General features: G+C 39.1%; 1 protein-coding gene and 1 long non-coding RNA gene across 2 annotated transcripts in view; one reads left to right on the forward strand and one right to left on the reverse strand.

Annotated features, from left to right (window-relative positions):
- The window catches only part of LOC149236320 (uncharacterized), a 279299-nt gene that overhangs the window by 155283 nt on the left and 110727 nt on the right, over positions 1–13289 (reverse strand). The window lies entirely within an intron of this gene.
- LOC149236321 (nucleoside hydrolase 3-like) overlaps positions 1–13289 on the forward strand; it is a 258179-nt gene that overhangs the window by 134880 nt on the left and 110010 nt on the right. The window contains 3 exon segments of the mRNA XM_089368840.1: positions 639–761; positions 1103–1300; positions 1415–1668. Coding sequence (XP_089224966.1) covers positions 639–761; positions 1103–1300; positions 1415–1668 — 575 coding nt within the window.

Below are 13289 nucleotides of genomic sequence, written 5' to 3' on the forward strand. Positions count from 1 at the left end.
CTTATATATCCATGGATTGAATATCCTCCCTACAACAGCAGTTTTCTGGAGTAGAAAAACCTTCTCTTTCCTCTTACTATCACTCTCATTTATCAATAGAGATCAAGTCAACTAAAATTCTTATGAAATAAAAATCCATTCCACATCTTACAACGATTCCATGTCTTGTCAGAGCTGCTTTGGTCAGAGAGAATTCTCAACCAAGTTTTCGATGATAACCAAAGTCTCCCATGTTGTGAATTGTTTGTGTAATTGGCTTTGTTGATGCAATGATGCATCTCATGTCATACTTAAACTTTAGTTCTTCCAACGGAGTTTTGCTTGACAAAACAGGCTCAATTATTTATTTCTGACAATATTCTTAGTGTCTTAGCATCTTTGCTGACTAAACTTCTAAATAAATAAACTAGACCTATGAAAATGTTCATGCATGCAAGGGAAACAAACTCTGGAATCAATTATAACTACTTGAAAAAAGAGATCAAATCAAGATACAAATAAATTTCTGCAGGGTGCATGATCTATATCATCATAGACCTTGGCTTTTTGGGTGTCTTTCTTGTTGGCAGATTCAATTATTGTTTTAGTCTCCTAGGAAGCTGATAGAGATAATATCCCCTGCAATATGATGCAAACAGGATGGATACACAAAGGAGGTTGCTGCTAGTGAAGGCGTAAGAGTACTGGTTGCCGAAAAGGCTAAGCCAAATAAGGATATTAACAGCGCACTTGACAGGGAATACTTCACAAGTTTCCTTAATGTAAGTTTTCGAGGGGACTTGATATGAAATTTTTTCTGTTCCATTTTCGTGAGATTGACTATTTAAGTTTTACAATTTGACACCCCTTTTTCTTTTCCCAATATGAATTGCATTCCTGTCAACCAGGCTGAAGTAGATATTGTTTTTCTCTGCATGCAATGACAATTTATGAGCACTACCTTGTATCTTCAATTTCTGATGCTCATTTTCTGGTTTAAACATTTAAGAAAATCTTCAGTTACTGTGGGTTAGGAATTGTTAGCCAAGGTACTGCACAAGGCATTCAAAATTTTTATCCCTCACAACTCATGAAACAACAAAATTGTTTGATGGCAATGCAGGCACTGAATAGTAAACAACAAACTTCAAAGTTCAACATGAAAACAGAGTTTCCATCCTATAAGGAATCTCTTTTCAAGCCTAATCTAAATGGCAAATTGTCTGGGAAACCTGTGATCCTTGATTTAGATATGAGTCCAGGGGATTTTGTTACTCTGCTCTACCTGCTTAAGATGCCTCTAGAACTGATAGATATAAAGGTAAGGATCATTGATTACGTAGTTGCAATGTTTATCCTTAACATACCCCTGCATTTTCTTATGGAAGTTTGAATAACCATTAAGACTTTATGACAATTTCTGCATTTTCTTCAGGCAATAACTATTGCTGCCAATGGTTGGGCAAATGCTGCCACCATAGATATTGTATACGATATATTGCACATGATGGGGCGTGATGATATTCCTGTTGGACTTGGGGAATTCTTTGCTCTTGGCCAAGCATATCCTACCTTTAGTTCTACTGGAGATTGTAAGTATCGCAAGGCCATTCCCCATGGAGCTGGAGGTTATATTGATAGTGACACTCTCTTCGGACTTGCTCGAGATCTACCATGCAGTCCTAGAAGGTAAAATTTGACTTTCCAATTGAAACTTTCCAACTATTAAGCTAAGTACGTATTTTTGTTTCTTTTGTGCTTGTTCTTACAACCACATTGGTGCACTTAGTAGTGCTATCTTTTTTTCTTAATGGACAAATGAAGCTTATGTTACAATATAAAAAAAAACAAAAATATGTTTGGAATAAAATATCAGGCTAAAATTTTACATTGGCCCCTTGCCCAACGTGAGAAATAGATCTAGCCAATGTTGTAGGGGATCGCCTCCCCCCCCCTTGCTCTCGTTCTCAAAGTGAGCTCTAGACGGAAGCGCATAGGGAGTGACCCAGGGAGCCCGCTCTTGAATTGCTCCCATTTGGGAGTGATTTTCAGGAGTGCGCTCCCACAGAAAAATTTCCTCCCTGGCTTTTCTTCGCAAAGACGTTCTAGACACAAATTTTTTCAAACAAACAAGAATATTTGAGTGGGGCAGCCTAATATTCAAGCTTATGGCCCTAGTATTGATATGCAATTCATGGTAATTTTTAACATTACCATGAAATGACTTGGGATGTTTGAGAGTGGTTCTAACCTCATTTGGTTTCATATCGAGAAAGTAGAATTTTAGATCTCACTCAAAATCCAACAGACTTATCAGTTTTTTAGGATTTCAAGATTGGGGGGATTGCAATGTTTCCATTGGATTTGGTCATATAATAGGGTATGGAATTCATATTTAATCAAGAGCAGTGAACCCTCCATGTACCTTGATGTTAGTGACATTGGTTATCGAACTCCTCAATCATGATCCTACTAAAAATGTACCCATCACTCGAAAAAAATCTTGACTTGACATGCTACATTTTTTTCTATCTTATGTTAATGCTTAGAGGATGATATTAATGACAAAGATCCCAAGATAGGCAATGATTTTGATGATATGTAGGTATTTGTTGTAGCATGATTTTGTTATGCTAGAGGCCATCTAGAGCCTGTTTGTTGATGTATTTTCGGTTCAGAGATGGATTTCACTTGATGCTATTTTGGTTATGTGCACCCTTACATGCTATATAAATGAGAACTTGTAATTTGTGGACATGTGGTTGATGTATATTATAAATACTAGATGATTGATGTTATATGGTTTAATCATGTTTTTATGCTTTTTATAACTAATTCATCATTCTACACGTTTTTGGTGGCATATATGCATCAAAATATATAAAAATATATATTATATAAAATTCGCTCTCGATTTGCTCTCGACTTGAAAGCTTCTAAAAATTGTCGCTCCCAACTCCCACTCCCACTTCCAAGTAGCCTTGGATCTAGCATCACAAACTCAGCCCCACACTCTAAGCTATCAATATCTTTATGAAAAAAATATTCAAAATGACACCTAATTGGCTAAATCAGCGTTGAATGCTGAAATCTCTCCTAGACTTAACATGGATACATAACCACAAAAGGGTAATTGTGTATCTCTAATTGATATTCACGAGTGTTAGCAAGAAAATAAAACTAAAACCAATTCAAATTTTGCAATTCACAAGTGTTAGCAAGAAAATTGGATGAAACCAAAATAAACCTAAATTTTGCCAGGAAGATAGAGATAAACATCCTCTTACCCACCAAAATTGGTAACCCCATAGGAGAAAACTTTTTCTCCTATCTTGGATAGCCAACCAACCAGCCAACAACCCTACACATTTGCTCATTGATGAAGATATGCCAATTTCTCTGCCACCTAAACCAATCACACACCTCTCACCATCCAACATTCCTCTTGGATGAAGTTGGGATACTACACAACAGGTACTTTGATCATTTTGCAATAGAATGCTTTTACTTAATGTTTTGGGCATTTAGTATGGATAAAGGGGTGATCTAGATGATTGACCAATCTTCACTATAAATTTGTTCTCTCACCTTACCAGAGGGGGTTAATCTTTAGCCCTAGTCCAGTGGGACCACCCCTAATTCCTTAGGGTTATAGGAGGGGCACTACTTAGAAGACTTGGACTGAAATAGTGTGTCCATTCTTCCTTACCATACTTAACATTTTCCATATCACATTATTAACCTTCAATATCATCTCCATTCTTCAGGTTAACTATCATTGGTTCATTGGGATCTGGCACTATTGTTGCAAAATCTAGCAGGCCTTGGAGAGAGAAACCCCACAAGGTATAGACTAGATCAAGAAGAAACAATGGGGTAGTACCCCACTGTCACCACAGCCAAAACCCCCTGCTCTTTACAAACATTCACCATGGGAGGAGTCCTAGTAGAAAAGGGATCACTTAGAATAGGTATTCTAGGGTTAATGTGTGAAATGGTCTAACTAGGAACTCTTCAAGAAAGACACAATTTATGCTCAAGGCTTCACAAGGAAGCAAGTTTCTTTCTATAAAAAGACCTAGAAATAAGGGAACAAAACCTAGGGTTTGATAAGTTTGACAAGTGTTGGAGTGACTCGAGATCAAGGCTAGGAGAAAAGGTTTCTTACGATGTATATCAGCAATGCCAAGGCTCATTAAACCTTCCAAGAAGCCCTTAAGTTGAAGGAAGAAGAACTAGGGTTTCCTTCTTAGGAAAACAACTAGGGCTAGGAAGTTTATGGATGAAATTGAACTAGATGCCCACCAAAATGATGGATTTAGTGGAAAATACTATCTGCTTAATGTTTAGGCTCTCCAACCATTAATATTCCTCTTGCTTAGGGATTCACGCCAGACCCTAGTTTCATAACTTAGCCTTGAAAGTGTTGAATCTAATAGAGAGAAAATATGGAGAAAATTTAAGAATGATCACCAATCAAATGGACTAGTCCCTTGTTCCTTGGGAGTATGGAGCAGGAAATTTTTTAAGAAACCCCCCTAAATTTGTGTATAATAAATGGGTGAATCCCCATGATACATAGGAAAAATGGAAGACGATTTTATCAATAATATAATATGTATATATAATTTTTTTGGCGAATCTCTCACCAGATTATATTATCTTGTAAAATCATGGCGAATATGTTGTAGTCATTTCTTTTTTTAGTTAAAAAAAGTATAAAAGAAAATAGACATATATGTTTACTAAAAAAAAAGTATAGACTATAGAGAATGCGACTCTTCACATTTATGTCTTGAAAAATTTGATGTGTTGTACTGAGACTATGGTGTAGGTCGAAAGTTTGGGTTAATAAAATAAAAATATATTTTAAAGGGAGTAGACCAGCCCTGCGAGTGCCAAGCAGAGCAAATTGTTAAAAAGCATGTAGCTGTCAAAAAGCATCGCCGTACCATACATCGGGCTTGCGCTTACACCAACTTCGACATCACAACTAGCTCGACGTTTATACTGCAGGGTGCCCCGAATAAGCGGTTTTGAAAAGTCAACGTTGGGGTGATCGACGACTGTGATCAACCCCGACGACACATAGGGATGAAACCACTTACCGCTAGGGGTGCCCCCGAGGCTGGTAAATGGTTTTTCGCCAAAAATAGAGTGTTTTGGTATATGTGTTTTCTGCCAAAAATCTAGGAGATCCAGGAGCATATTCATTAACACTAGAGAAAAGATCTTGGGGCCAAAAATAGAGTGTTTTGGTATATGTAAATGTAATATGTAAATTTTTATCATATATATATGCGAGCGGGTTTCCACAACGTCACTTCCATGCCACTCCACCTCACGCCACCTCACCCACCACACTTCCACGTCACCTACCATGTTGGTTGCCACGTCACCCTTTCATACTCTTTTGTCTCCATTACCTTAATTATAATTTTTCTGCCATTTGTCTATAAAAACCTTGATTTCACTCATTTCTTCTATTTTATCTGTCATTTTCGCTCCAGTTGCTACTCTTGATGACAATTGACTCCGTCATCAAGCCACTTTCGAACTACCAAGTATTTAGAGTCTTAAACTACCTCTTTTTTTGAAAGTAAGCTTGAAAATGACCAAAAAAGCCACTTTATCTGGTTCTTCCACCCATATACCCCTAATGGACATGGAACATGATATTTTCGACCTTGTTTGTCCATTAAATTTAATGGAAGTCCGTCAAAACATTCTAGCCAGTCAGGTTGAGTCGGAAATTTCCTCAAGAATAGTTAAATCAGGCTTATTCGCTACAATTATCCCTCAAACTTACTTTTTCCCAGAATTCATCAGCTGGTTAACCTCATCTTTATACCCATAAAGATGCTATGTAATGAATTCCCTTGGTGAAAACATTTTGCACGTGTCTTCCTTGTTGATTCGACAAGCACTGGATTTTCCCCAATCTGATAATTACATTACATTTTCCGATGAAACCCTTTTGTCTGTCTACTAGAGCTTGTCAACAGAGGAAAGAAGTAAATTGTATAGCTTAGTTTTTCCTCCAAATGCAGTTCTTCCACCAAAGTCCACAAAATTTCCCATAGTTTGTTTTCCTAAAAGTGTCAGGCCAGTTTTATCTGTAATTATGGGAATTTTGGAAAGAGATAATATCACAGTGATTGATTGTCAAGCCTTACAACTTTTCCATTTAATGATGCAACCTTGCATTGTGTTTGGATATTCCCACTTTTTGGGAACATTCCATTAATTTACAACTTTTCAACTTCAGTATTTGTGGGTGCTTTAGGTTTCCTTCGTTGATGGTATACCTCGTCATATATGTTCATGTTGACCAATTCATGGATTTGGGTCTAAATGTCATGGATATAAATAAGCAGAAGCAGATAGTGAGAAATTGTACTAATATGATCAGGTGTAAACATAATAATGAACGATTCTATTTTTACATTGCTTCTTTCATGTCAGTTATCTATTATGTTGATTTGGGGTAGCATCAGATGTGATCTAGCCATGAAAATTGGTGGAGAGACTAAAGAGTATGATATCTCCAAGACCCAGAAATCGTTTTGGAAAATTGCATCTAGATGAAAGGTTATTAAAATAATTAATATTTTTAATGAGGTCCTAAGTCTAAACTTAGGAAAATAAAAATATTAATGGGTATTAATAAAGATAAGGATGAGAAGCTTCTAAGAGACAAAGATGAAGTCTATTTTAATCTTAGCCGTTGATTAGGGACTTAATCTCGGACGTTGATTCATCAACACGAAAAGAATAAGAGAAGGCTTGAGGGTCAATTGGAAATCTACTGAGGGAGACCAGTCACTTCAATTTTTGGAGCAGGGTTTGCTGAGAAATTCGAACTAGAGGTTTGGATTGCAGCAAGAGGTAGCTGAGAGGCAAGGACAATGCCAGAGGATCAGCACAGAAGCCAGAGAGGTAGAAGCAAAGCCACTCAGGGAGACGCAGAGGCAGCAGGGCTGCGTAGTCACTGGAGGGCTTGCATGGGTGACGCAGAGAGGCCCAGTGCTGACGCAAAGGGTCTCGGAGATGCGTAGAGGCTAGCTGGTCTGACGTTGAGCCTAGGAGAGGTGCTGGAGAATTTATCTCACTGAGCTGAGCCAGTTTGGCACTCAGTGTACTCAGAAAAGCTATTTAATAATAAAATCCTCCTTTGCTGCACCAGTTTTCCAGCATTGAGTTTTTCCAGGGAAAATTGTCCAAAAATATCTGTGTTCATGTGTTTGATTCTTGTGCATGTATTTGTTTCTGTATTATGGTGTGATATCTGCAACATAATTTATTTTAATATTTACTGAAGAGTTTTTGTAAATAACTTATTGGAAAATAAGTAGGTAAAATAAATCAGTTGTTGTAGTGATAGAATTTTCACATGGTATCAGAGGAAGTAATTAGAGATAGGAAGGGAAAATCAATTATGGGTCGAGACTATGATGTAGAGGCATCTACGTCAGGAAACTCACACAGATTTTTAGAAAAATGCACAAGAGACAGTAATTTTGATTTCTCTATGCTGGCTTCCAGATTGGAAGAAGAAGTTTCTTGTGTGATAAGCTTTACATCATTAGAGGTATGGTATATAGATAGTGGAGTCTCCTAGCATATTACAGGAATCTGGGAATGTTTTTCAAATTATCAGGAGGAAAGGATGAATTTTCAAATCACCATGGGGATAAGGCAAAGTGTACTCCAATAGGGAAGGGTACCATAGTTTTTCAAACAGAAACGAGAGAGCGGTTCTGTGCTACCAATGTGCTGCATGTACCAGGACTGGGGATGAACTTACTTTCTGTATCACAACTTCAAGGCAAGGGCTATGATGTTTTCTTCATCAAGGAGAAAGTATATGTCAAACACCCGAGCTGGAAAAAGAAAGTGCAGATCGAGATCAGAAGTAACAGGTTGTACAGATTACAACTAGAATCACCAATGGCACTGATAGGCAGTAATGGAGACAAGGATTTGAATGAACTATGGCACAAAAGAATGGGACATTTGCACCATGGGGCTCTGAGAATTCTCAGGAAAACCGTAACAGGAGTTCCGGATCTTAGTACAGAATGAGATGATGTATGCAAAGGATGTGCTCTAGGCAAGTATGCCAAAGCGACATTTCCTAGAAGTAAAAACAAGGCCAAGAGTGTATTAGGATTGATACACTCAGATATTTGTGGACCTACGTCCACTAAAGCTCTTAGTGGTGCCGAATACTGTCACCTTCATTGATGACCCTTCAAGGAAAACTTGGATTTATTTTCTGGAAACCAAGGACGAGGTTTTCTGTCAATTCAAAGAGTTCAAGGCTCTAGTGGACAACCTGACAGCAAAGAAAATAAAAATTCTGCGCTCAGATAATGGTGGAGAGTATGTCGATAAGGACTTCACTGATTTTTGCGCTAAGGAGGGCATCAGAAGAGAGTGGACAACTCCTTACAATCCGAAGCAGAATGGAGTAGCAGAAAGGAAGAACAGGACTATCGTGGAAGCAGCTAGGGCCATGATGTATGATCAGGATATGCCAAAATTCCTGTGGGCAGAAGCATGCAACACAACAGTCTATGTCCAGAATAGAACTCCTCATAGGGCATTGGGCAAGATTACTCTAGAGAAAGTCTTCACCAGAAAGACTCCTGAAGTCAGCCATTTCAGGATATTTGGGAGCCTAGCATATTGCCATATACCCGAGGAGAAAAGGAAGAAGTTAGATCAAACTGCAGAGAAAGGATATCTAGTGGGATATAGCGAGAACGCTAAGGCATATAGAATCTATCTTCTAGGGAGCAGGAAGGTAGTAGTTCGACGAGATGTGAAGTTCATGGAAGATAGGGCCTTCAGAAAATCTCGAGAAATGCCTTCCGAGGAGCAGTCAAAAGATGAGTCATTGGTCAAACCACTTCAACCAACAGAAGTCAAGAATTCTTCCTCGGAACAGGAAGAATCACAGGAGGAGGAGGAGCTAATAGAAGCACTTGCTACCAGAGGAAGAACGAGCAGGGAACTTCGTCAGATTTTGCGAGATGCAAAGGATTTCATCGGTGCACCAAGAAACAATAAAAGGGAGCGAAAATAACCAGATAGATATCAAGCATTAGTAGCTCAGGATGGGGAGCCTTCCAGTTTTCAGGAGGCCGCTCAACATCAGGTTTGGTTGGATGCGATGGTAGAGGAATACAACTTAATAACGGCGAACGATGTTTGGGAGGTAGTGTCGAGGCCTCAAGACAGATCGGTGGTAGGCTCAAGATGGATCTACAAGATTAAATATGCTGCAGACGACAGTGTGGAAAAGTACAAAGGCAGGTTTGTGGCTAAGGGGTATGCTCAGAAGGAAGGAATTGACTACGAAAAGACCTTCGTCCCAGTAGCCAGGTATACATCTATTAGAACCGTGATATCTCTTGCAACGCAGATGGGATGGGAGATTCATTAGATGGATGTCAAAACGACATTCCTGAACGGGGTGATAGAAGAGGTATACATTGAACAACCAAAAGGCTTTGAGACACATGACAAGAAGTCTCATGTATGCAGATTGAAGAAAGCCTTGTATGGGCTGAAACAGGCACCTAGAGCGTGGTATGGTCGAATTGATGGCTACTTGCAGAAGATGGGGTTTGCCAAGAGTGGTGCAAATCCAAATATCTACTATCTGGTTGTAGAGAATGAGCCTCTAATCCTAGTATTATATGTGAATGATCTCTTCCTGACAGGATCATCCAGGCTCATCGAGGATTGCAAGAAGAATCTAGCCACAGAATTCGACATGATAGATTTGGGACAGATGCATTATTTCCCGGGGTTGGAAGTTTGGCAAAGAAAGGGGGAGATCTTCCTTGGACAAGGGAGATATGCTACCGAAATTATGAAGAGATGCAGGATGCAGGATTGTAGACCCATGGCTACTCCAATGATCACCAACTGGAAGAAAATTGATGCATCAGAAGACAAGGATGTTGATCCCACCTTATACAAGCAACTCATAGGGTCCCTGATGTATCTGGTCAATACGAGGCCAGACATTTGTTACGCTGTCAACACCCTCAGTCAATTCATGGTGGAACCAAAAAGGGTGCACTAGGCAGCAGCAAAACCTGTTCTCAGATATATACAAGGAACAGTCGATTATGGAATCTTGTACACTAGGAATAAGGACATCAGATTGAGTGGATTTACTGATGCAGATTGGGTTGGAAGTTCAGTGGATCGGAAAAGTACCTTTGGGTACTGTTTCAACATTGGATCGGGAATGACCTCCTGGTGTAGTAGGAAACAAAAATCCATAGCTCTGAGCTCAGCTGAAGCAGAATATTTGGCCGCAAGCACAACTTCGTGCGAAGCCATATGGCTTAGAAAACTGCTTATGAACCTATTCAGAAGAAAGATGGAGGCGACCAGGATCATGTGCGATAATCAGAGTTGCATCAATCTCTCTGAGAATCTAGTATTTCACAATCGGTCAAAGCACATTGATATTCAGTGTCACTTTGTTAGAGACTGTATCCAACTAGTTGTACAGTTGAGCTATACTCCTACAGGAGAATAGGTGGCAGACATCCTTACCAAGGCTCTTGGAAAAAAAAAGTTTGATTAGTTCAAGGAGAAGATGGGGATGATAAAGAATCCATTTCAGTAGTAGAAATGGGTATGATGTTGCAGTGCAGTAGCAGGTAACAGTAGCACGATGCAGCATGATGAGAAGCGGTTGCAGTGCTGGGAAGAAGGAACAACAACAGCGTAGATGCAGAGGGAGTAACAATGTAGATGCAGTGTTGGGAGGAAGGACTAGCAGCAACACAGATGCAGAGGGAGTTGCAGTACAGATGTAGCAGTGCCAGTGATAGAGCCATGGGCAACAGTACAAGATGCAACAGTGCAGAGGATGTTGGGCGGGGAGGCCTAGCATCAGCACAGGTACCGATGCCGTATAATCAGAGTGATGCTTAGTGTGGAGTATTACTAGAGCACATTCCTTGCTAAGAGGGAGTGTTGATTTGGGGTAGCATCGGATGTGCTCTAGCCATGAAAATTGGTGGAGAGACTAAAGAGTATGATATCTCCAAGACCCAGAAATAGTTTTGGAAACTTGCATCTGGATGAAAAGTTATTAAAATAATTGATATTTTTAATGAGGTCCTAAGTCTAAACTTAGGAAAATAAAAATATTATAATGGGTATTAATAAAGATAAGGGTGAGAAGCTTCTAAGAGACAAAGATCAAGTCTATTTTAATCTTAGCCATTGATTAGGGACTTAATCTCGGCTGTTGATTCATCAACAAGAAAAGTATAAGAGAAGGCTTGAGGGTCAGTTGGAAATATATTGAGGGAGACCAGTCAGTTCGATTTCTGGAGCGGGGTTTGCTGAGAAATTCGAACTAGAGGTTTGGATTGCAGCAAGAGGTAGTTGAGAGGCAGGGACAGTGCTAGAGGATCAACACAGAGGTCAGAGAGGTAGAAGCAAAGCCACTCAGGGAGACGCAGAGGTAGCAGGACTGCGCAGTCACTGGAGGGCCTGCGTGGGTGACGCAGAGAGGCAAAGTGCTGACGCAGAGGGTCTGGGAGTTGCGCAGAGGCTAGATGGTCTGAATCTAAGCCTAGGAGAGGTGCTAAAGAATTTATCTCAGTCGGGTGAGCCAGTTTGGCACCCAGTGTACTTAGAAAAGATGTTTAATAATAAAATCCTCCTTTGTTGCATCGATTTTCCAGCATTGGGTTTTTCTGGGGACAATTGTCCAAAAATATTTGTGTTCATGTGTTTGATTCTTGTGCATGTATTTGCTTCTGTATTATGGTGTGACATCTGTAGCAGAATTTATTTTAATATTTACTGAAGGGTTTCTGTAAATAACTTATTGGAAAATAGGTAGGTACAATAAATCAGTTGTTGTAGTGATAGAATTTTCACATATAAAATCATCAATAATACTGCTCCTCCGAGAATTTTACCAAAGGCTCAATCTCTTTTACAACTGAGCAAAGATTTGAAAGTTGGAGATCAGTTCCTGTTCAAAGAGTATGTAGAAATCAGATTAAATGGCGCAGAGATCACACCATACAAGCTATTGAAGAATGTAACTAGGTTTGGTCTTCATAATTGTATAATGTAATTTATTTGTCAAAAGAAATTTTATTATTAATAAAAAATGACTTATTAAAGCATGAGTTTCATGCTTGGGTCATCATCTTTTTTAGGTCAAAGCCTCTATTATAGGCTTCTAGGTTTTATATTGAGTCAATAGAGCCATTTTCAATTTTATAGACCCTTCTTGGGCTTTTGTATCATGTAAAAAGAATAATATTTGAGTCAAATATGTCATTTGACACCTCCACACCATGTCGGACCTATCCTGATGAAGTCAGCCTAAATTAGGGCATTTTGACCCACATAAGAGGCTATATATAGAGAGGCAGTTTGATCCATTTGCATCACTCACTCAACAAGTTCGATACACAAGAAAGAGAGGAAGAAAAAGTGTGAAGTTTCTAGAGAAGGAAGAAGATTGCAGGAGAAGAAAAAATCAAAGTTCTGGGGTATTTTTCTCTCACATGTGCAAAGTTATTAGCCTATTGTTGGGGCAGAAATTCTGAATTCTACTACAGGTCGAACTTCTATTACTGGGGTCGAAGTTCTGCTGCCGGGGAGGCCAAAATTTTGTTGCTACAAGGCCGAAATTTTGTTGCTGCAAGGCTGCTGGAAGACAATCACTTCTAGAAGAAGGAAGAGTTGCCTTGGTGATTGGGAAAAGTCTATGGCTAGGTCAAAGGGTATTGGACTATCTCATCTTGTCTTTGAATCTATTGAAGGAAGAGTTCTGACTAGGTTTTACCCTTATAGGGGTTTTTCCCTGGCTGTCCACCTACATCTTGTGTCTCTTGTTCTTGTGATCTTCATATACACATAAATTGATAATTGCTTGATGAAACATAATATAATAAAGAAGTAAAAGAAGCCAACATAATTCACAAGTAAATATCGAGAAGAGAAATCAAAACCTAAATACTACTCACGTTGATTTCTCAACATGGTATCAGAGCTAAGGTCGAAAAAGGTTGGAGATCACTTTGTTGACTTGAAAAGGAAGGCCACTCCCTCAATGACAAGTTACTTGAAGATGGGGTTAGATATCATAAGAATTGCAGGATGCTAGATTGGAAGGATCATCTACAACTTATCTACGAAAGTCAAAAGCGAAGGGTTCTTAGCTGCACTTACAGGTACTGGCCTCAATGACAAGTTACTTGAAGATGGGGTTAGATATCATAAGAATTGCAGGATGCTAGATTGGAAGG

Source organism: Pinus tabuliformis, chromosome 8, assembly GCF_031772625.1.
Source record: "Pinus tabuliformis cultivar Carrire ecotype Pingquan chromosome 8, CPIR1, whole genome shotgun sequence".
Taxonomy (NCBI): domain Eukaryota; kingdom Viridiplantae; phylum Streptophyta; class Pinopsida; order Pinales; family Pinaceae; genus Pinus; species Pinus tabuliformis.